Source organism: Siphateles boraxobius, unplaced genomic scaffold (assembly GCF_051911475.1).
Source record: "Siphateles boraxobius isolate OS27281-9 unplaced genomic scaffold, OSU_SipBor_1 19, whole genome shotgun sequence".
Classification (NCBI taxonomy): Eukaryota; Metazoa; Chordata; class Actinopteri; order Cypriniformes; family Leuciscidae; genus Siphateles; species Siphateles boraxobius.
The window spans coordinates 5239045-5263222 of record NW_027508799.1 but is presented as its reverse complement, the minus strand read 5'-3'; the positions used below and the strand labels follow the sequence as shown (position 1 = coordinate 5263222).

The 24178-nt window shown below is 37.7% G+C and overlaps 1 protein-coding gene and 1 long non-coding RNA gene across 2 annotated transcripts; both read left to right on the top strand.

Moving 5' to 3' along the window:
* Positions 1-2971: 2971 nt before the first annotated feature.
* LOC143741486 (uncharacterized) lies at positions 2972-5484 on the top strand. Its single transcript, XR_013205076.1, has 3 exons — positions 2972-3367; positions 3460-3695; positions 5459-5484. It is a non-coding gene; the product is annotated as an uncharacterized LOC143741486 (long non-coding RNA).
* A 1706-nt stretch (positions 5485-7190) lies between these two features.
* On the top strand, positions 7191-15571 carry LOC143742419 (uncharacterized). The gene is made up of 5 exons (XM_077235267.1): positions 7191-7360; positions 7831-7985; positions 8594-8832; positions 8977-9167; positions 15233-15571. The coding sequence occupies exons 1-5, from the start codon at positions 7214-7216 to the stop codon at positions 15569-15571; spliced, it is 1071 nt and encodes a 356-aa protein (XP_077091382.1). The 5' UTR covers positions 7191-7213.
* The last annotated feature ends 8607 nt before the right edge of the window (positions 15572-24178 follow it).

Here is a 24178-nt window from a genome sequence, read left to right as displayed (position 1 = left end):
ATATTTAATTAATAACAATTCATGTATGAACTAATACATTAACCATACAGACTCTTAATTAGTTCCTAATGTGGTAATCAATAATGAATAGCTTAGATAATCATTAGTTACACATTAATTCAGTATTATCTGTGCATTAGCTGAGCATGAATTAATGCTTATTAGTGCACCCATATTGTAAAGTGTTACCAAAATGTTGATTAAAATAATAATTTTTATATATATATATATATATATATATGCTCTGGACGAGAAAACAGTGATGTCATCGTCTAGCTCAGTTCATTTCGCATACAGTATAATGGTAATAATATTGTCGAATATTAAGTGTCCCCACTTCACATGCAAAATAAATAACACCCTCTAGTGCATTCAGATTTATAGGTACAGGTTGACAAGGACCAGTCGGTGCCCACTCTTACAGAGGCCTGCTTGTTTTGACTAATCGTCTCATCTGTTTGTTTTCAGGTTTTTGTACCCATCCTTTATCACTGAAATATTTTACAAATCAATCGGTTCTTTTAAGAGCCAGTTTTTTCCTCCTTTCTCTAGTTCTCAATTTATCTCTTTCCCGTTTTGTAGTTCTTTGTGCTTTTACTTTATCCTTCAATCATTTCTCTTTAAAAACATCTACAAATGGCATCAGAATCATTAAAACAATTTAATGAATGGCTGGAAGCGGCAAAAACCATGGCTGATGTATTGGAAACCCCAAAAGTAAGGTTTTTCATACATTATTTTTCTATCATGGTATTTACCTAAATTTAAAAGAAAATGACTCTGTAAATGCTTCCCCCAGATATATCATTTAGTTTTTACTTTTAGACTAAAAAGAAGTCTCCAATGTTTCCTGGAGGAAAAGAGACCTGCATGAGAACATCATACCACAAAGTGTTCGGAAGAATCGATCTGGTCAGTAAAATATACATGCATACTGTTGTTCACAAATGTTTACGCTTTTGGTCAGCAGTAATGTTTTCTATATCATTACATGTTGTGTAGCAGCTAAACCTGCCGGCACTAGGGAGCTCTCAGAGGTTGAGGAGGTGGAAATTAATGACATTCTGCAAGAGGTCCCAAGTCTTGGTAAGCGTATTGAATTGAAAGCCTAAATTTCAGCCTTTATATTTAAATTTAAAATGTCACACAGGCAACTGTCAAAAGTATGTAATTTCCATTTCCATCATGCATATGAAGTGACAAAGCCATATAAGACATTTCTAATTTGCTTTATTAAAATGCATTATAACTTTTTTTCATTATTATTATTATTATATATTTGTTTTAAATTTAGATCAACATCTCCAGAGCCTAAAAAACCTTCTAACTTCTGTCACTGTCTCTGCATCAGTGTAAGTAGAAGAGACACCCAGCATGTCTGCATGGACCAAAAGACAAGTCATCTCTGAAAAAAAATTCAGGGCTGCAATGCCAGAGATGTTAAATTGCATGTTGGCTGCAGAGATTGTAACCCAGCATTGCTGTCATCAATGCAAAACTGTTGATGCCGTTGTCCGGTGCTTAGACTATGTTCCCTCAGGTAATCAGTTTTTCTGTTCAACATGTGACTCCGAGATCCACAGATAAAATGTTTTCCATGATAGAGAAGCTATGTTTGATGGTTTTTTAAAACCTATTCCACCAACATCTTTAGTGGTGGTTGATGAAAGTGGCCAATATCAACTCAGTGAACAAGGTATGTTCAGATAATGTAGTCGGTGCCCTCTGCAGTTTCCTTAAAGTAAAACAAATACAAAATAAAAATATTCAGTTAGAGTAAATGTGTAGATATTACTGATATTACTTTCTGAAATTTGATTTACTGCAGTGTGTATGCTTCCGATTCCTCCACCGATGCAAATCTGTTCCTGCGGTGCGGTCCAAACCGAGACTTCACAGTTATCCAAGGAAAGCAGCATGTGATGGTGACTATCAATGGTATGTTTTGTCACTTCCTTCTACCTTTTTTATATCCGGCCAGATGAAGTCAAGCATAATAATGGCTTACTATTGTTCTTTTGTCCTATGCTGTAAACATAGTAAACACGTGTTTGTTTTAAGGTCCATACAACCTGTGTCTGCCTTTTATAAGCTGTCCACTTTGTTCTTCTAAATGGACTCCTGGGATTTGTGACTTGCTTGAATATAGATACTGGCCAGCAACCACCAGCTGCCAAATGCTGTTCAAGTTTGATGTGTTTACATCATTTGAGCACATGAAATTAGCTAGCCCAGCTTTATCCCAACAAGCATTTCTCAAAGTGCTTGAACATCGATCTCTTTGCACTGGTCGGGTAAGGGCTGTTTTAATTTCCAAAGTTTTTGAATTCCGGATTTCAAAATCTTTTATTAACCAAAATAATGCCATCCTTTACAGACGGGTAGTATTTGTGGTGATACCTTCCATAGAGTCTTTCGGGAGTTTGCCTTCTGCAATTTTAAGAAAGAAGATCTGTGCCTGATGGAGCCCTTTAAATGCCCAGCATGCACACCAGACATGCTGGGAATATCTGCAGACGGTAATAGAAAACATTACCGGTTCAAGAAATCCAAAGGGTAAGTAGAATCAACAACAATAAAGATGTTCTTTATTTTTGTACTTTAAACAGTATGCTTTTTACTTCTTACACAAGTTAATGCCAAATTACAGCATTCATTTCCACAGGACAAATACAAGATGGTACTCTAAACGCAGTGTTCCAGATCAAATGTAATTCAGACTAAAATGTGTGGCACCTTTATGGTTAATTGTCATATTAATTTAGGTGAATACAACGGTCATATTAATTTAGGTGAATACAACGTTTAATTCTGATTATGTTATTGTCAGAGTTAACAATATTTATTAGAAGTAACCAAGTCCAGAAACAGTAAGTCGGATGGTGGAATGGTGACGCAGGGACTTCGATGGTCAAAATCCGGTGAAGTGCAGACAGACGGTGAGACGACAAAATCCACACAGAAAGACGACGAACAGGAACACCAGGCAGGAACATGAACCAGAAGACCAGACAGGGAAACATCAAACAACGATCTGACAAAGATGAGAGAACAGCGGTGAGTATAAGTAGCATGGTGAGATCGACTGCAGCTGGTGAAGTAATGATGGGCAGCTGGAGCGGATCAGGTAATGACATACAGACACGCCTCTTGCACACGCCTCTAGCACACGTGCACTCATACAACAACATAAACACAAGACTAGAAGGAACCAGTGAATACGTCCAACGTGACAGTAATTGTGTTGCACGATGAATTACTTTTATTTAACAGGATAGACGAACCATCTCTTTTTGATGGACTGTTCATCGCACAAGATGCCAAAGTATCTGCCTTTGTTGACCAAATAAGAAGCCAGATGTTTAGTGTAAGGATTTATTCAACTCTATAAACCTTCTTTTTAATTTTTATCTTTTACTTGTCCTGGGATTACATGTAACGCATTGTTTCTACTTTCAGAGGACAGGTCATGATGTCTGCGGACCGGCAACATTTACAGCAGGCAGAGAAATATCTCAGAAGTCCAGGGCCAAGGTGGATGAAGAGGGCCTTGAAATCGCTGTGTGCAGACATTGACTCTTGCTGCGAGGCTTGAATCACTACCGTGGCGAAATATATGCCGACCCAATGTTCCTGCAGAAGGAGCTGGCACAAGCTGCAAATGCAACATTCTTTTGTATGGACATTGCTTGCAGGTAGATAGCCATTGCCAAATGATAACTGAAGTTTTTACTGATGTTTTACCGTTATTTATATATGTCATGCATGTGTGACCGGATGCTCTCCTCCCTTGTTGTCTATTAATAAGTTAATTAGAGCTCGCCGCCTACAAATTTTCTTTAATCGTTGACACGTCATTTCCGATCGGCTATAAATAGCCTATTTCTATTCCTGTCGAGACGCGTAATTTCCGACTGACCCGGGGGTTCCCAATCGTTTCCAACGTGCGGATTTGACTGCGGCTGTACACCAGCGTTCGCTTGCTCCTGAAACGGCGATTTTTCTTTTGGTAAGCTGTTACTGCAGTAAGTTGTGAAAATTGTGTTTGGGCATTAATCTGACGAGTGGGTATGATTTTAGCTTGTTTCAGGCATATGTAAATCCGTTTATGCGACGCTGCAGGATCAAAACGAGACCAAGCGATCTAAAAGATTGACTGTTCAGAGTGATTGACTGATTCTATTGTCGGGTAAGTCGTCATCATAGGAAGTTACAGGTACTGTGTCTTTAGGCATCGATTGGGAAAGTGTGTGTGATTTTTAGCTCATTTCAGGCATAGGCAAACCAGTTCAGTGCGGCGCTTCAGGATCAACACTAATTAACAAACGGTGGTTTGTGATTGAGACTGACGTGATTCTATCATCGGGTAAGTTTCTTCCTGATTGGGTTGAGAACATTGGGCATTCGTGTGGCGTTTAACCATTGTGTTTCCCTTCTAAGGAGTTCGAGATCTTTCTTTGCCTTTTGCCAGTATGACTTTGCCATCCTACCACCTACGTGTTTGTGTGTTATTTAGCTTGATTTGCATGGTTCATTATATGTGAGATGAACGACTGATTAATTTGTTTATTTGTTTTGAGATTATTTGTGATGGGAATTCAAGTGTTTTCTTGATTTATGATTATTATTGACTGTCTTCTGTGTTTATATTGTTTTGATTTATAACCCAATGGTATTTTGATTTTTGTTGTTTGTGTGTGCATGAGCAACTGTAACTTCTGCTAGATGCTGAGGGCTTCAGCCAGGAATCCTCCCTGGTTTTCTCCGCGTGCTGGTGGTGGTTTGAACACTGGGTGCTGTGTGCAGTGAGACGCACGGATTTTGTGTGAGTGATAAGAGTTTACTCCAAAGTGTGTGTGGTAGTATTCCTTGTTCTTTAGCCCTCAGCCAAAAAGCTTCTGAGTGTAATGTTATTATATTTGTTTTGTAGTGACTGACTTGTGATTGACTATTTCTTCTGACCACATAACAACCCCTTTTTATTGTCAGATGTTGCGGTGTGTCTTGCCTGGGATGCTCTGTTTATTTTAATGAGTTTAGTAATAAAGAACCCTTTTTGTACGACATTCACGTCTCTGATCCTTACTAGTACAACCAACTTGCGTGCCTTTTGGATAAAGGTTATCAATCATTCTCTGTGTGATATCAGAGTGGCGTAGTCGGTTTCTTAAAGCTGCATTTATTCTAATATAAGTAGTTAGGCCTTAGTGCCAGTCTAGTGCGGTTTTGCCTCCTGCCACACATGGGAATAACACATTACTAGCTAAAAATCACACTTTATATTTTATAGAATAAGAAAATTAATATGACTACCACGTTATCAGTACTGAATTGATACCACAAATTTTCATACATATGACTACATACTATAGTGTTCTTTGATTTGTTACAGGAATTGTACAAGTCACATAGGTCCTGGTTTGTCTCCTTACCAATTTTGCAAATTTTCCCATTACAGGTACTGGCCTTATTTGGAAAAGATGGCAGAGAAATTTACCTGAGCTCCAACCACTTACCATGATGAAGCCTGTCTGTCTATCTCTGTCTGTCTGTATGTATGTCTGTATGTCTGTCTGTGTGTCTGTCTGTCTGTCTCTGTTTATCTGTATGTCTGTCTGTTAAGCGTATATCTCTCGAACCATTAGTCCGATGGATAATTGTGTAATTGTAACAATGAGCACTCAAACACATCAAACTAACAATTACTAAAAACACACACGAAAACTGATTTTGCACAGGCATTTTGCACTAGTTTATTTATAGATGTATTATCAATTATTATTATTTATTTATTTTCAAGTGAAAATGTATTTTTGTCCAATTTAATGTTGGTGAATTTTTATTTATTTATACCTGGACTATTCCCACATAACTGTTATAGCAAGACGTAAAAACATTTTAAAGAGTGCATGTGTGGCCCTGTCAAGAGGGTACTTTGAGTGGCACAAAACTCCCAATATTGAGTTTGTGGGAGAAATGAGGACTATGGAGGTCCAAGGAGAGAATTTTTCAGGTACATTAGGTATTACACGTATATACAGTAATGTCTAAAGTGACCTTCAAAAGTTTGAAAATGTCTAGGTTTCAAAGTGTGTTTCTGGACAAAATCAGTTTAAGTCCTTACTTGGTATTGCCGTAAATGCATTAAACAACATTAAATAGGCAGCAATAAATTAATATAAATTTATAATGACATAATAATGTCAGTATATGTGACAGTTAGACATGCCCCTTTGGCAGCTGTGACGTTTGATTATTGGATTAAACTTGATTTGTAGTTACTTTCAATTTATACATTTTTATCAGTTTGTGTGTTTCCTGGGAATTTAACCCAATTGAACCGTTGTGCTGATAATGCAATGCAATACCAATTGAGCTACAGGAACACTTTCAGCTCAGATGCTTTAGAAATATCTAGTTTTTCCTATATCTTGAATACAGTGATATTTAATTGGTACATGATTTAATAATTTTTTTAATTTAATTCAGTTCTATTAGGGGTGTTAATGAAACCCTCATTTCATGATTCGATACATATCACGATACTGATCTCACGATACAATATTATTGCGATTCACCAAAGACATATGGTAAACAAAAAATGTACTGTTGATTAAAATGATAATTTTGATATTACATTGTGGGCTTAAATGAATAGGCTTGGACTTGGTGCTTGTAACCCAAGGACAATGGTGACACCAGAATAATGTATAAAATATTCATGATTCTAAAGCTGAAAATACTGAATTATTTTAGACAAATATGCTTAACATTACATTATTGTACATTATAATCAACATTATATAGTAGTTTAATGTAGTACTACTCACACTAAAACTCTAAAAAAATATATATATTTTGGGTGAAATCCACGATACGTATTCTTGCATTTTTGTACTGCGATATATTGTGGCACGATATATTGTTACACCCTAAATTCTATAAATTTATTAGATAATGATTTAACATTTCTCCTAACAACGCAAACTTATCACGAAATGTTAAGGATTTATGATTGTTTCAAAATTTGCAGACTTTTGTGACATTGTTTTTAGGCTACAGTATCTTACCTTTTTTCTTTTGTTTTCTTAGACTCCTCATGATTGAGCTCCAAAGCAATCTTGGAATTTTTGAGGGCAAACCTGGACAGCTTCTATTCAGCTATGATCAAAAAGCTCTATCTGAAAATAAATTCTATACAGCAGGAAGACTAATGGCCTGGTCCATACTTCACAATGGACCAGGCATGAAGTCCATTAACAAGGAGCTTTTTATGATCATGTGTGGCCAGAAACCAGATCTCACCACATTTGATCTTAATAACTTTCTGGAAAATGACCTCGCAGAAAAGCTGGCAAAGGTAACTAAAGTAATTTTACATCCCACATAATGTAGTTATGTGCTCATTTAAAGGTGCTCTAAGTGATCCCAGTAGGCGTAACCTCATGTTGATGTTTTAAATTATTATCAAACAAAATGGAGGCTAGCTAGACCCTCCCTCCTCCTCATCCGCACACTAACCCCACCCCACATCATTCTTGTCGGTTATTGGCTGGAACAGTTTATGTTTCGTAGTGCGGGTCGCTCTGTTTATTGCTCGGTTTGTTTTTGCAGCAGTCTGTGGAGCTTGGTCTGTGTCTGCAGAGTGCGTTTTTTTTACAGTGTGTTCAGGGGACAGGCAGCTAGCGGTTAGTGAGGAGAAGTTTGCGGTAGGTGAAAAAAAAAAGTTTGGCCTAAAAAACGCGCGAGATCACTTATAGCAACTTTAAGGAGAACAATGTATTCAGTAACTAATATTTTTCAAGTCCAGATGTTTTTCTATGAGTTTAGGTTGTTAGGTGCAGCACTACAGAGGAGCTGACGGAGCTTAAGAACTCCCTGGGGGACTGGATTTGCGACTGTGGGGTACCCAATATTTTCACAGCCTTCATGAGTGATCTGCCAACAATTTATTGGCAGTTAGTGACCCACTTCATCTACCACAGGTAAATAAATATATAACATTTACTTTAACTTTCAGCTGTCTCAAAAATGTCTCCTAAAAATATCCTAATAAGGTGTACTATGTTGGGTCTCTGCCATTGTAAAGAAATGTCCATATTTAGAGTGGACATGTTGTTCCATACATGCATATGTCAAGTCATTAAATCCATCCATCCAGGGGCGTAGTTTGTGGGGGGGTTGGGGGGGAGATAACCATATGTAAAGGACAATACTGTTATTCATCAGCTAACTTCCATTCATCTATCTTCACTGTGTTCAACTCACCATTTACATCTGCTGATTTCCTTGCTTCTGTTGAAAATAAACTTCAGTATTATTTTACTCACCTGTCTGCTTCATCACTATCCGTATGAAAAGTTGATTCGGTTCATGACTAATGAATTTAGGGGTTTCACCAGTCAATGTTTAACACATAAAATATATGGTAATCTCTGGTCTCCTATTAAGATCAGGGTCATCACATTTTTCAATATTTAAAGGTATCAGGTTTTTTACTGAGATGCTGCTTTGACTCTTCGTATTGTATAAATATTAGGTGGCTTGACGACAGCGATTTTTAAGTATTATTATTACTTTTTTTTCTGTTCAGAGTGGCAAGTATTATACAGCAGTTCACTTCTGGGCTGAACTCCTGTGGCCGGTTGTGGGAGGTAGTGCTTAATAATTGGAAAGCGTTCCTCCCCTTGTTTACCAACACAAGAGGTGCCCTAACAAGAAATGAAGTCAGAGACCTCTTCGACATTGTCTGGAGTTCAACAGGGAGCAACAGGCGAGACCTTGAGGAGGAGACTATCTTCCTGTGGGAATGCTGGCTAATGTCGATTCAAGGTAAGTGTTTCTTTAACTTCACACTGTTTTGTTATGCAATTAGATTTAGCTTTTTGTCTTTTACATTTTCCGTTTTGCAAACTTAAACAGAAGAAGATGTGGGCATATCCTTTGAGGATGTCCTAGTGTTTGTAACTGCAGCAGATTCTGTCCCTCCACTGGGGTTTCAGCAAAAGTGCAAAGTGGAGTTTTATGACCAAGAGGAGCCAACCAGAAGAATTCCATATGCTTCAACCTGTGCCCTGACTCTCTACCTACCAAGAGGTGTGTCAGAAGAAGAGGATTTCAAGGAATTAATGTTCCTTGCAATAAATGGATCTCTTGGCTTTGGGAAGGTATAAGCGTCACCTTCTTAAAGGATTAGTTCACTTAAAAAAAAAAATGTTTGCTGATAATTTACTCTATTTTTCTACACTTGGTTTCCATTAAAGTCCATTCTGTGTAGAAAAAATAAATAAAAAGCCTGGAATGTTTTCCTCAAAAACCTTAATTTCTTTTCGACTGAAGAAAGAAATACATGGATACCTTGGATGTCATCGGGGTGAGTAAATTATCAGCAAACATTTTTTTGAAAGTGAACTAATCCATTAATTATTGTGAAACCTTAAGATTTAGAGAAACATATATACATTTTGTAAAATATTTAATACTGGTGTTATTGTATTACAATACAGAACAAATCAATGTTTATGTTCATTCAATAAAAACTTGACTAATGTTTTGCAAACATCTGAATCTTTACTTTTTTTTTACAGATCTGGTAAACATTTGGGTGCAAGATCTAAATACATTTGGGTGCAAGATCTAAATGTATTTGATAGTCAAAGAATAAGTAAAGCACAAAACACTTGGTGTGGGAAATGGACAATTTTATTTCAGAAGACTTTAACATTGAGGCACATGACCTTAAATAATGACTATTAAAGTCATAGCTGCAAGCAGCAATTATTTGGGTCCATAGAAATGTAAAACGGTGACCAAATTTCACACACAAAAAAAGGTTGTGGATGTTTTGGACAAAGTGTTTTTTGGTGTAATTAAATAAAAGAGAAGATGCAATAATGTATAATGGACCATACTCAGATCAAACTTAAAAGGTTAGCTCTATGTTTTGTCCATTTAATGAAAGTCAACCATAACATGCAGTCATAATTTCTATAAACAAATAATTGCCAATCAATAAAGTAACAAACATACCAGCAAATTATACAGGTCCTTCTCAAAAAATTAGCATATTGTGATAAAGTTAATTATTTTCCATAATGTGATGATAAAAATTAAACTTTCATATATTTTAGATTCATTGCACACCAACTGAAATATTTCAGGTCTTTTATTGTTTTAATACTGATGATTTTGGCATACAGCTCATGAAAACCCAAAATTCCTATCTCAAAAAATTAGCATATCATGAAAAGGGTCTCTAAACGAGCTATTAACCTAATCATCTGAATCAACTAATTAACTCTAAACACCTACAAAAGATTCCTGAGGCTTTTAAAAACTCCCAGCTTGTTTCATTACTCAAAACCGCAATCATGGGTAAGACTGCCGACCTGACTGCTGTCCAGATGGCCATCATTGACACCCTCAAGCAAGAGGGTAAGACACAGAAAGAAATTTCTGAACAAATAGGCTGTTCCCAGAGTGCTGTGTAAGAGCCATATTTCATATTTCAAAATGTATATTTTTATTATGTAAATTTGATACAATCATTATTTATGTTAATTAGTAATTTCCTGTTGAATATACTTCTTTGCTTTATATTTGTTCTTTCCGCGCATGTGCAGTAACGTCCATTTTGTAGCACATGTAAGAAAAGTTTGAAGCTCATGCAATAAGTGCAGATGCTCGTTGGGAGAACACAAAGCTTTTGACCGTATATTATAGCATAAATTGCCTTATAAATATAGTATCTCTTCAAACAAGTTGTTGAGAAGACATCGCTGCACAAGAGGATTATGCTGTATGTAAGAAACGTGATTCTTTGTTGATTTGAAAGAATAAACAGTGATAAACGAACTATATGGATTTCGAGTGTGAGTACAAGGCAATTCAATTCAATAATTTATTACCATGTCAACAAGTGGATAGGAATTTGTCTTGGTACAACTCTCAGACATAAATAACCAAAAGGGAAGACATCATAAGTACACCAACAATGTACACCAACAGTCCCCAGCAACAATAAGACATTAGACCAGAACCCTACAGACATTCAAAAAGACAATACCCCACGGCAAAGAAAGTGCACATTGCATACAGTTAATAAGATGATGCTAGCAGTCAGTGCAAATTCAGATATCTGATAGCCAGAGGGAAAGTGCTGTCTCTGAAACGTGATGTGGAAGTCTTAATGCTCCTATATCTTCTACCTGATGGGAGGAGATTAAAGAGATAGTGAGCAGGGTGAGAGTGGTCCGCTGTGATGTTTTTAGTTTTTCTGATTATTCTAGTGGAGAAGAGTGAAGAAAGTGAAGGGAGGCTACAGCCTATGATTTTCGATGCTCTGCGTACTTCTCTTTCCATCCTAGTTTTGTCCTGAGCGGTTGTATGACCAAACCAGACAAGCATGGAAAAAGTAAGGACGCTTTCAATAGTTGCCCTATAAAAGTGAGTCATGGCAACTCGGCTGACTCCAAACTTTTTGAGCTGCTGCAGAAAGTGGATTCGCTGATGAGCTTTACTGATCTTAATATTAGTATTGAGCTCCCATGATAAGGATTCCTGGATTGTGGTACCAAGGAACTGGAAGGAAGTGACCCTCTCCACCTCCACCCCATTTATGGAGAGCATAGGGGGGGGACTAGGGGACCTTCTAAAATCCACTACAAGTTCCTTGGTTTTTGAGATGTTAAGTGTCAAGTTAAAGCCTTCGCACCATTTAACCAGCCCCTCCACTTCTCTACGGTAGTCAGACTCATCTCCACCAGTAATAAGACCAACTACAGAAATATCGTCAGCAAACTTAAACAACATAACTGAACTGCTGTGTGACTGACAGAATTGTGTGTATAAAGAATACAAAAGTGGGGAAAGGACGCAGCCCTGTGGGGCGCCAGTGTTCAAAAAACTTGACTGTGAGACGTAATCACCCATTTTAACCACCTGCTTCCTATCGCATAAAAAGTTGAAAATCCATTTGCAAAGTGATGTTCTAACACCTAGCTCCTGTAAAGTGTTAATAAACTTCACAGGAACGATGGTGTTGAACGCAGAGCTAAAGTCCACAAAGAGGACACGTGCATATGTAGATTTAGACTCCAGATGTTGAAGAATAGAGTGCAAACAAAGTGAAACTGTGTCATCAACACCCCTATTTGCTCTATAAGCAAATTGGTGGGGGTCAAGTGAAATACTGGATAGGTGTTTACATATCAGACGCTCAAACACTTTCATAATGACAGAAGTTAAGGCCACAGGCCTATAATCATTAAGACACGAGATTCTATTTTTCTTTGGAACTGGGATGATCACAGCAGATTTAAAACAAGCAGGCACAATACCAATTTGAAGAGACCAGTTAAAGATAAAAGTGAGGACAGATGTTAATTGATCAGCACAGTGTCTTAAAGTAGCAGTCATTACGCCATCAGGCCCCGCCGCCTTCCTGATATTCTGCTGGCGGAGCAAGATTCTAACCTCGTGCTCAGAGATAGTGGGTGGAGGGTCCCCCTGCTCTCTATAGCAGGGGGGAGGCAGGTGACTTCCACTGTCAAAGCGACAGTAGAAGTCATTAAGCCTCCCAGAAAGAGAGGGGTCACTAACTCCCAGCCAACTCGTTTATGTGGGGCCCATATGGGTTATACATGAGCTACAGGGGTACAGAGTGGGCATGGGCTCAAAATGGGCTTCTTATCTGGGGCCCACTTGGGTTAACTAAGTAGGTCCAACATGGGCAAACCCAGTTGGGCTCCCTATGTGGGCCCTAGTTGGTTCACTAATGGGAAATGAGTACATGGGTTGAAAATGGGCTACACTGGGGACTAATTCAGTTTACCAATAAGAAGTGCAAACAGTCGATCCCAAAGGTTGATTACAGATAGTACACAAATATGCACCTTTGAAATTATTTTTATTGTTATTTTGACACTTTAACATGTGACTTCAATCTATTAAAAATCTACAAATACCAACACAATTGCAATTTTACCCAATTGTCTGCCATTTAAAGGATCAAGACCCTGCAGATACTGTCACAGTGTGGTGCAGGCAGAAGAGGAGGAGTCAAAAGTTCCAAAGCAAACTTTACTCACAATAAAATTAAAACAGGTACATAGAAGACAGGCAGTACGTACAAACACTTAATACAACGGTAACAGATACAGAAAAAAAGGCTCACAAAAAAAGACTCAAAAGTTTACAAAACGTTTGCAGGATGGATCTCGCGATATTTCTTTTAGCAATTGCCATCCCCCACGCCCTGTTCGCGCCCGCGCCAGATAGATTCACTCTCACATTCTGCTGTCAATTTCGGGAGGAGAAGGAGATTGCATGGGGAGATTCTCGCTGTCAGCATAGTCAAGGTAAGAACTATATTTCAAAATTGTAATGTTAATTCAAATACATTGTTTTCAAAACATAATTTTAACCAAAATTGGTTAACATTATGTTTTAAAAACAAAAGCTTCTTGTCACGGGAGAATTTCAGTTAGAATTTTGAATTCCCTCAGATCGCGCCATATTTTCCCTTATTTCTGGCGCCATGACCAAAGCGATCTGTACGCTATTATAGTAACATTCTTATTTTTTTATAATTGTTAACGTTAATACACCAACTGTGTATTATAACAAATTGATTGGAATTGAGACTCCAGCTTTACCATTTTACCACTGTTTTACGAAATAAATCCCACAATGGTAGCAATTTCTTAATTTGTATAAGATGTGCACATCAAACACCCAAAATGAAAGCCGGGCTTATTAATTTTTCAAATGCAATTACGAGACAAGTCTGTTTAATCGTGTCTATCTGCTCCCATTTATTTTGTGATCACAGAACAGAGCCATACAGCTACAATTTTAGCTTTTATTTTAAAAGTGCGCACATTCAATTAAATAATTGGATTTTCAAATGTTTAATTTTAAATGAATCTTTACAAAAATTATATTTCGTCACAGAACAACTATTTTCCACCGAATTATGAGATCTGAGAAGCTTTAACACCATCTCTGCTGATTCCTGCTCTTTTTTCCTTTCTTTCTTTAGTGCTAATTCAAATAACAAATGCACAAAAGATACCCAATATAGTTACACTTTAGAATGCTGTTCCAAATATTTAGTAATTCCTTCCCAATTATACAATATGAACCCGTATAGTAGTTCTCTGGGAGGTATGAAACAAATAGCTGTTATTGATTAGTTAATAGTGAACTAACGTTACCACATTCAACTGAGTGCTGCTATTACTTACTATTTCATTAATCAGAGTTCCTTGTTAGTTAATAGTAGTTAATAGAATGTTAATAATGTGTTACTCATCTGTTCCTGTGTAGTTATTCATTAATGACGGAAGAGTCATTAGTCAAAATATTAATAATAAAAATTAGAATAGTATTAAAATAGGGGGTATACATGCTATATAGGGGTATTTTCTCCAAACAAGTACAAATCTATATATATGAATTACAATTATTCAATGCTTTTCAACAGTCTATAGTCTTAGTCTACTTAAACTGTATACAATTTTTGGAACTGGGCTGTGTGCTCACGAAACAGGAAGATTAAAACGATGATGTCAATTATGGCTTATGGATGACAGAGAAGATTCAAAATCTCAGAAAATTTGAATATTACATGAAATCAATAAAAAAAGGATTTAAAATACAGAAATGTCAGCCCTCTGAAAAGTATAATTATGCGTATGTACCTGGTTTGGGCCCCTTTTGCATGAATTACTGCCTCAATGCGACTTGGCATCCATGCGATCAGCCCGTGTCACTGCTAAGGGTGTTGCTTCAATAGCGGCCTTCAGCTCTTCTGCATTTTTTAAATTGATTTCATGTAATATTCTAATTTTCTGAGATTTTGAATTTGGGGTTTTCATAAGCTGTAAGCCATAATCATCAAAATTATAACAAATAAAGGCTTGAAATATCTCACTTTGCATGTAATGAGTCTATATAATATATTAGTTTCACCTTTTAAGTTGAATTACTGAAATAAATTAACTTTTGCACGATATTCTAATTTTTCGAGTTTCACCTGTGTATGTAACAATGTGATTTGTCTGTTTTCATCAAGGTGTGGTATATTTATTATGCAACAGGTGTTTCCGCCTTATGTAAATCAGTTTGTATTTGGGTGTTACCCAAACAAATAGTTGTTATGATTATACAAATGATTTTGCCTCAATTAGAATTTTAACTGTTTGAAAGTCATAAGCTTTTTTTCTTACAGAAAGCAATGGAGCATTCTCAGAGAACAAAGAGACGGAAAATAGCTGCAAAAGTTGCTGAACATTTTCGTCTTGTTTCACAACAGAATGAATTTGAAGAACAGCATTTTAATTTGGAATCAACCTATAATGAGCCGTTGGAGGATTCGGCTTATCATGATTGTGTTGAGGATGTAACAGAGAATGTAGAAAATGAATATCCCACAGACGTTTTTTATGATGCTTTGGACAATGACATATTTTATGATGGTTTTGAAAATGGGATGGCTGACAATACCAGTGACTTTGACCTGGACTCTGAATGTTCTGATTCAGAACATGCGGCTTCAGACACAAGATGACACAAATGGTCTTGCAGAGTGGGCTGCAGAATACAATATCTCTCAAAATGCATTGTCTGCTCTTCTGAAAATTCTCAGACATAAAGGCCTTGATGTGCCATTGGATGCTAGAACCCTAATGTCCACAGACCGCAAGTGTGATGCCAAAAATGTAGCAGGAGGGTCATACTATCATTTTGGAATTAAAAATTCAGTTCTGGCAGAACTGGCATCTTTAGATTTTGATCTGAGAAATCTGACAGACACTCTCACGCTTAGAGTTAATATTGATGGTCTACCTTTATTCCGCAGCAACAATGTAAGTTTGTGGCCTATTTTGGGTAGGATTAAGGAGATCCCAAATTAAAATGTTTTTGTGATTGGCTTATACTCAGGTGTGACAAAACCATCAAATGTGCATGAGTATTTAAATGAATTTATTCAAGATGTTAAAGTTGTTGTACAGGAGGGTATTCAGTATAAGGATGTGCATTTCACAGTTGCTGCTTCTGATGCATTCATATGTGATGCTCCAGCACGTGCGTTCCTCAAATGTGTGAAGGGTCACAACGGGTATTACGCATGTGAGCGCTGCACTCAAAAAGGTGTCAATGTAAATAGGAGAATGTCTTTTCCTGAGTTGTCTGCAGAGCTAAGGACTGATCAGACATTTAGGGAAATGGGTTATGAAGAGCACCAAGGAGGAGTTTCACCCCTGTCTGAGTTAGGTGTGGGGTTAGTCTCAAGTTTTGTGCTTGATTATATGCACCTTGTGTGTTTGGGGGCGATGCGCCAGTTGATTTATCTTTGGTTAAAAGGGCCTCTGAAATGCAGACAGTCTGTTAAAAATCTCACTACTATTTCTGCATTCATGGCTTCTCTCAGGCAGTATTTACCGAGGAATTTTGCTAGGAAACCAAGGTCTCTTCTAGAAATTAGTATGTGGAAAGCAACTGAATTAAGGCAGTTTTTACTTTACACTGGTCCTGTTGTCCTACTTAAAAATATACCCGAGACAATGTATAGAAACTTTATACTTTTGTCTGTATCGATAAGAATTCTTCTTAGCCCTGATTTGTGCACTGAAAACTGTGACTATGCTGAAGATATTTTGAAACATTTTGTACAAGATTTTGGCATTATTTATGGCCTTGAATTCATTGGATACAACATCCATTCTTTGATTCACATTGCCCAAGATGCACGGAACTTTGGTCCTTTGGATGGCATTTCCTGCTTCCCATTCGAAACTTATTTAGGTCAACTTAAAAAGATTGTACGGAGGCCCCAAAATCCTGTGCAGCAAATTGTGAGGCGCATACACGAGAAGCAGAGAGTGGCAAAACAAGAAGATATCAATTTCCTCTCCTCTAAAACAGCTCCATTTCTCTGGACCAGTGACTGATGATCTTGGAACATGCCAGCAATACAGGCAGTACAATGATGGACAGACATTCATTTCTTGCTGTAAAGGCGATAACTGTTTTTCCTTAGGGGGAAGGATTCTCATTGTGAGAAATATTTTGCTTTCTTCTTGTGAAACTGTCAAGGTTCTCTGTCACTTCTTTAAAAACTATGAATCTTTCTTCAGCTACCCAATTGACTCGGCATGCCTTGGAATTCACTTTGTTTCAAACTTATCCAAAGACATGCATGTGATATCGGTTGAGGAATTAAGGAGAAAAATAGTGCTCTTGCCATTTAAATCTGGATTTGTGGCATTCCCACAGCTGCATTAGCCTGCTTGTTTTGCATTTTTCCAGCATGTTACCATTTGCGGTTGTGGATTTTTTGGATGGTGGAGGTGTAGCTATCGTACCCTGCAAGTGGTTTACGGGACCAGAGGAAGATGCTTGTTACTGGCCACCAGGACGAGTCAACATCAACAAGGCAGTAAAGGAGGAACTTGTTCCAAACCCTACCTGGCTGCAGTTTAAAGTGCGCGTCCTGGGAAAAGCAGGTAATGTGACTTTTGAAATGGTGACTAGTAATAATAATATTTATGTATCTAATAACACAAGTAAGGCGTGCTTCTGAAATAGTAGTTACTAATATTTATTGGTAAATGTCTATCACCTACAGGAAACTATGCCCACGCCACAGCAAAGCTTTTGAAGTCTGAGGCGACCTCAGACTTGCAGACAGAGTCAGATTCTGGAAGACGGGTGGGAAAAGGGAAGTGCAAAAGAAGGTAAGACTATATTTCTTGCATACATAGATTTTGAAAACAACAATTGTTCTTGAAAAGGATTAGTTATTTTAAGCCATTCAACGCGCGCCAGAATTGAGTTCTCTTTCGCTCTTGAATAAACATTAACACAGAATTTCACCAAAATGTCCATTTGTCAAGAGCAGTCTTAAATAAGTTAATTATATAACACATTTGACAATGAGATCATATTTGACCCTGCATTTGAAATCCAGGCAAAAGTCTAAAGATCTACTTCTGAGATAACGAGCCTGTCAGGATACAGGCACAGAGGCGGAGGTAAGTGAATTCAAACGTGAGTTTATTTACAATGATTCAAGTGACAAGGTGAATAGGCAAGGTTCAGGTCAAGGTGCGGTGACGATCACTACGTGCAGAGCGGATTCCAGGTGAGCAGATCCTCCTTTAGTTAGCTTGGCGTGAGCAGACACTGTTCATTGATACGTCTCGTTTTCTATTTCAGATACAGTAGCGGACACGGAGATCTCGGCGGGAACGTGGGACACTCAGACGAATCTCCAGGACTCGGGGAACATGGGACCAGGCAGGACTTCTGGGAACAGCGGGACAAGGATACAAAGGTGAGTATTTCAAAGGTGAGTATACGTTACGTGGTGGTTTTCAGGTTGACTTGGAGGCTTCTGGAGACAGAGGGTTATGGTCTATTCCTGTTGGAGGCTTGACAAAGACTGAAGTGTGCATGGGTGTTTTGTAGAGCTGGGTGATGAGGTAATTGATGGTGCACAGGTGTGAGTGGTTAGTATTCCGGGGAGAGTGATCTTTGAGTGGTGGATGGGAATGAATCTGATTGATTCCTGACAGAGCCTCAAAGTTGGATTTCAGTCATTAATTTCACTATGATTTTAATCTTTGACATGGTCTTAGTCAGTATTACAGATATCAATGTTATTTTCACAAAATGTTTACATTATGTAGGATGATTTTATGTTGAAAACAGTAAATCACCAAATAATACTTTTAGCTGGGTTTAGCAGGGTCACATTTGTACAACACTTGTAAAAAAAAAAAAAACTTATCTTAAGTGACATTGTTAATAAGCATAGTAGTAGGCTCCTAAAATTTCATACTAAGTATGGTTACATATACTGTAGGTCTGATCTATAACTGTATTAATACTTGTTTTAGATGGAGAATCGTAATTCATGGGGGGATTGACAGTTTCAGTCGACTCATCGTGATGCTCCAGGCATCGACAAATAATCGCAGCACAACAGTCATGGAGCTCTTTTTGCAGGCTGTTCAAAAGTATGGCGTTCCCTCTCGTGTCCGATGTGACCATGGTGGTGAAAACAACTTCATCTGTGCATTTATGGAGCTCTACAGAGGTTTCAGAAGAGGCAGTGCTATAAGGGGAAGAAGCACACACAACCAAAGGATTGAGAGACTTTGGGGGGATGTTTGGAAGGGGATTACAAACACATACTATGACTTGTTTTCATTTCTTGAGGAAGAGAACATTATCGACATAAATAATGAGATGCACCTCTGGGCTTTACACTTTGTGTACATCCCCCGAATAAACAGAGACCTTCGCCTGTTTGCTGCACAGTGGAACAACCATGGACTCAGAACAGAGAGACGCCAAACCCCTTGTCAAATCTTTGTTCGAGGCTGCCTGAGTCTGCAGAACTCATCACTGACTGCAATTCAGGATATTTTTGCAACCCCAACTCAGCCTTTGGCTTCAAGCACTGGCCCAGCCCCAGGTCAGTCGTTTCGAGCTTTTCCAGAGGCACAACCTCTGTTCCAGTGGCAGGAAAGAGTGCATGTTCCTGATACACTGTTTGAACTAGAGCAAAATTGTTTGCAGCAACTTGTTGAACAATGTGACCCTCTTGGTGAGGACAGAGGTTCGCGGGGAATACCCATACTCCAAAGAGTTCTGGCTTTCCTGAGGCAATGGCAAAATTTGTCCTAATGTCTATGAAGACATGTACTTTAGGAATACCATAAAGGAAAATGTACAGGTGGAATACCCTTTCGGGTATTCTTTTTTTTTTTTCCAGTATTTCATATGGTTTCTCTGGGAAGAAATAGTTGTTCTGCAGTTTTATACAGCAGTTTATTTACCATGCTAGGTGTGTTTAATTTTTTGTAACCTGGCTTGTCCATACTTTATTTTATGTTATTAATATTTTATGTTGTATTAGTTATATTAAGCATTGAGAGACTTCATCTCGGCTACAGCTGGTTAAATAAATGAATGCAACTGAGGAAAATAAAAGACTCTTTGTTTGTTTACTTGTTATTGGGATAATTTAACCAAACTCTTATCAAAGCTGTAATCTTAAATCCTCCATCTTTGTCTCCATAAATTAATATTTTGAGCAGTTAGTAAGTCCCGCAAATAGTTCGCTTTGTTGACAATTAATTCTGCCAACCAGTATCCGAATAGATCTGGAATGCTTTGCGACGATGCAAAAATTGTGAAAAGCGCTACAGAAATAGATTTAAATGGAATTGAAATTATTAATAGGCTAATAATACTTTTTATACGCATATTCGTAAAATAGTAGAACCAGCCTGATCTGCCGGCCATTTGATTTCGCCCTGCAGCTCAGGACAGGCTGGAAACCTGTACTACATTTATCTCTGCTGCTTCCTTTACAAATTTGCAGGAACCAATCACAAACTGGCTTATCCATCTGGCACGCTATTGGCGGGTTTAATCCAATCCAATTCCAGAGACGCTCTGTCCAATTCCTTTTAACCTCTCGGCGATGTTAATAACACAAACTTTCATGTTTTTTTTTTTTTTTTTTTTTTTGCATAACCTGTAAAAATCGCTCGATTCTATTGCTGCTTCTGTTACACATTAGGCTTGTTCGACTTGAACAGGGCTGCACAGACCGATCGGTTTATGACATCAAAGTAGGCTACCGCGAGAGCAATTCAAAAGCATGAGCTGTCTGCTGATGATAAAACAATACATACCTAATAGCAGTAAAATATGAAGCCTACATCTATAGAAGGGCTGCACAATATATCGAAGTATCGCAAATGTATTTCGCAATATGCATATGCAAACGGCTTGCAATAACTGGGGTCATGAGCAAACGACGAAGAGAAAATCACTCTCTGCTCTTGGCTGAATAACTTTTGTAGCTTTAATAAGAATCAGTATAGGCCTATATTAACAGTGAAATCTAATGTGTGTGTGTTTTTTTTTTGTGTGTTTTTTTATATTTTTTATATTTGATTGTTCAGTTTCTGTTGTTAAATAACCCTAATGTAGGATAACCTAAACCCTGTGGTTTGATGTTAAAATAGCACTTCTTATAAAACACTGATGTTCACTTAAGTTGTAGTGATGTTTTCTTGTCACAAAAAGAATGTGAAACACGTAGGCTACATTGGTTATATCATTTTAAATATATTTTAAAGATAACATATCGCATTTTTCTTCAATATCGTGCAGCCCCAATCTGTAGCATATTGATGTGTAACAAAAACATTCACTCTACAGTAGGTAGGCTACTCACCATTAAGGGCGGCTATTCTCCAAGTGATAGTCCTTTATAAATATAATAAAGTTTCAAAGTTTCTTTTTGTGTAATAAAGCATTATTGTCTGACAGGCGGAGGGTGAACCAAGACGCGCTTCCTATTTAAAAACAAGTTTCAAGCTACTTTTCATCGTGATTCTCCGCTCAATATGCGCTCTTTGCCAGTTTCACATTTAAGTTTAAATAATAGGCTATTGTTATTTAATTTAATTTATGTTGATTATGAATAGTGAACAGCATGAGTAAGAGCTACATCATAGGATGCGCAATATGACGGGAGACATGAACTGTGTCAGACATGATTTTGACCACTTCATTAAGTTTTGTTTTGTCGAAAGACTTTCTTTGAAGTGAATTTCGTTTTGTATAATTTGTATCTTAATTCGAATCAATATTTAATCAACGAATGGACTGGATTTAATTGTGGTAGGCTATTAAAGTGAGTAACAAACGAACCATGTTTCCGCGGTGCATGTCTCAATTACAGTAAGCCTCTAGGAAGTTATGATATTTGTGGCTTTAAAGCAATATGCTGTATTGTATAAAGTGGTAGGCTATAAATTAGGAGTGCTGAAATGCAGAAACATCCACATCAGCTTTTTAACTATTTTTTTTATGGCTTGAACGAGACGTCTGCAGATCCCGCTGCTTCAAGATATATTTATGAAAAAAAAATGTACAAGATTTTATTTTAGAAAAATACAATATAATTATTTTTAAAAATACACATTTAAAAGAAAACCTAATAAAATATGTAGCATTAGCCATTATGGAAATACAGGCATCTCACAACTCTTTATTATTTACAGTCCATAAAAATAGGGCATGTATTACACGATTATAATACGAGAATATATTTACAGTTTTCCCGTGTATTTTTACTGAGGCATTGTATTGTGCTGTGTTTTAGGGTTAATGGAAAATTCCGTAAAATTACTGAATAAAGTCTTGGCAAAAAAATGACCATTACATTTTCCATCTTTAGCCCCCTTTTTCCACAATGGTCTCCTAAAAATAACGCCAGAAGTTCTGATTCTGATTCTACAGAAAATGAATAATTTAGTGTTACAAAAAAAAAAAAAAGTCATATAATCGTTATATTATATGACATCAGAATGAACAGTACAAAATATATTATTCACTGTTAACAATATTAATGTCTATTTTAAGGCAATGGCAGCGTGATAATAAATAATTTATTTGTGAAATATATTACAGTCTTGTATGATGGTCAAGAGCAGCGGTGATCATCGCTTGGGGTGGCTTCATCTCTTGTTTTAATAGTTCAATCATTTAGGAAGGCTCTACATCCTTTCGTGTATCCTGGGAACTGCTAAAAGAGTCTTATGACCTTAAAAAGTGAAATGGACTATATCGTGAAGCATCTACCTAAGCCCATCTAAATCAATATAATCAGCAATAAAGGGACCCACAGCAGCCACTACACCAACAGACCAATACAAAAGAAACGAAGCGGAGATAAAAAAATACGGTCGGACCATGGAGTCGAACCCCTGTCACTAGAGCAAAACGACACTGTCCTCTATGCACGCAGACCAATGCCCTACATAAGGTATTAAGTTTGCTTGGTAATCTAATGTATTTCAAAGACATAAATGTAAACAGAGGCTAAACTCATACTATATACCCACATATGATAAAGGTAAAATACACGTGCCCAATGAAGAAATAAAAATATGACACGATAACAGTCCAAACACTAGTCCTAACAACATTAGAAAAACAGAAGACGATCGCCATTCAGATCGACAATCTACTACATATGTCTTTCCATCTACTTCATTAGATGGGCTGAACTTTGAAGAAATGGGTGGGGCTGATTATAATATTGTACACAACGCCGCTTTTTACGGCGTCTTTGTCAGACAGAAGCGTCGCAAATAACGGCGCACTATGGATGGCCTGCGGCGTCAGAAATGGTGTCATTGGCTGGATATACAAAACGGCGATAATGACGGCGCTTTTGCTTTGTAAACGCCGTAATTTGCGGCGTTTGTACAACAAAACGCCGTACTTTGTGGCGTCTTTTCGTCTTAAACGCCGTAAAAAGCGGCGTTTTGAGAATGAAAGGCATTTGGTTAGTGGCGAAATTTGACCCTTTTGGCGTTCCATAGTAAAAATTCGCGTGTTTTCGGCCCTCTTGGCTTTCCATAATAATGCGACGTACAGAGGGACGACGTGTGTATCAGATGTCTTATAATGCGACGTACAGAGGGACGACGTGTGTATCAGATGTCTTATAATGCGACGTACAGAGGGACGACGTGTGTATCAGATGTCTTATAATGCGACGTACAGAGGGACGACGTGTGTATCAGATGTCTTATAATGCGACGTACAGAGGGACGACGTGTGTATCAGATGTCTTATAATGCGACGTACAGAGGGACGACGTGTGTATCAGGCGTCTTATAATGCGACAGACAGAGGGACGACGTGTGTATCAGATGTCTTATAATGCGACGTACAGAGGGACGACGTGTGTATCAGATGTCTTATAATGCGACGTACAGAGGGACGACGTGTGTATCAGATGTCTTATAATGCGACGTGCCTAGTTCAGACGTCGGATTTTTTAAAGGATTTCTCACATACGCCGTCACCACGTCGCCGTAAGGTATACGTTCCTACTGTGACACCGCCGTGACGTCGCCGCTGGTCTGTCGTCTGCCGTCTCTGTCAATCCCATTCAAAAATTGTCACGGACTGACGGCGACGGAAGGGTAGACTGCTCCTTCTCCTTCTATAGGGAAGTCTTAGAAAAGACACTATCCACATCCACCATACATTACGCCCGTTTCACACCGCAAGCATGAGTATTTTTTTTTTTATATATTTTTAATATTTTTTTAAATATATTTTTAATATTTTT

Coding starts and splice junctions, on each gene's coding strand:
- LOC143742419 (XM_077235267.1), top strand. CDS start 7,214: ATGGCCTGGTCCATACTTCACAATGGACCAGGCATGAAGTCCATTAAC. Junction 7,361..7,830: donor TCGCAGAAAAGCTGGCAAAG/GTAACTAAAGTA, acceptor CTATGAGTTTAG/GTTGTTAGGTGCAGCACTAC. Junction 7,986..8,593: donor ACCCACTTCATCTACCACAG/GTAAATAAATAT, acceptor TTTTCTGTTCAG/AGTGGCAAGTATTATACAGC.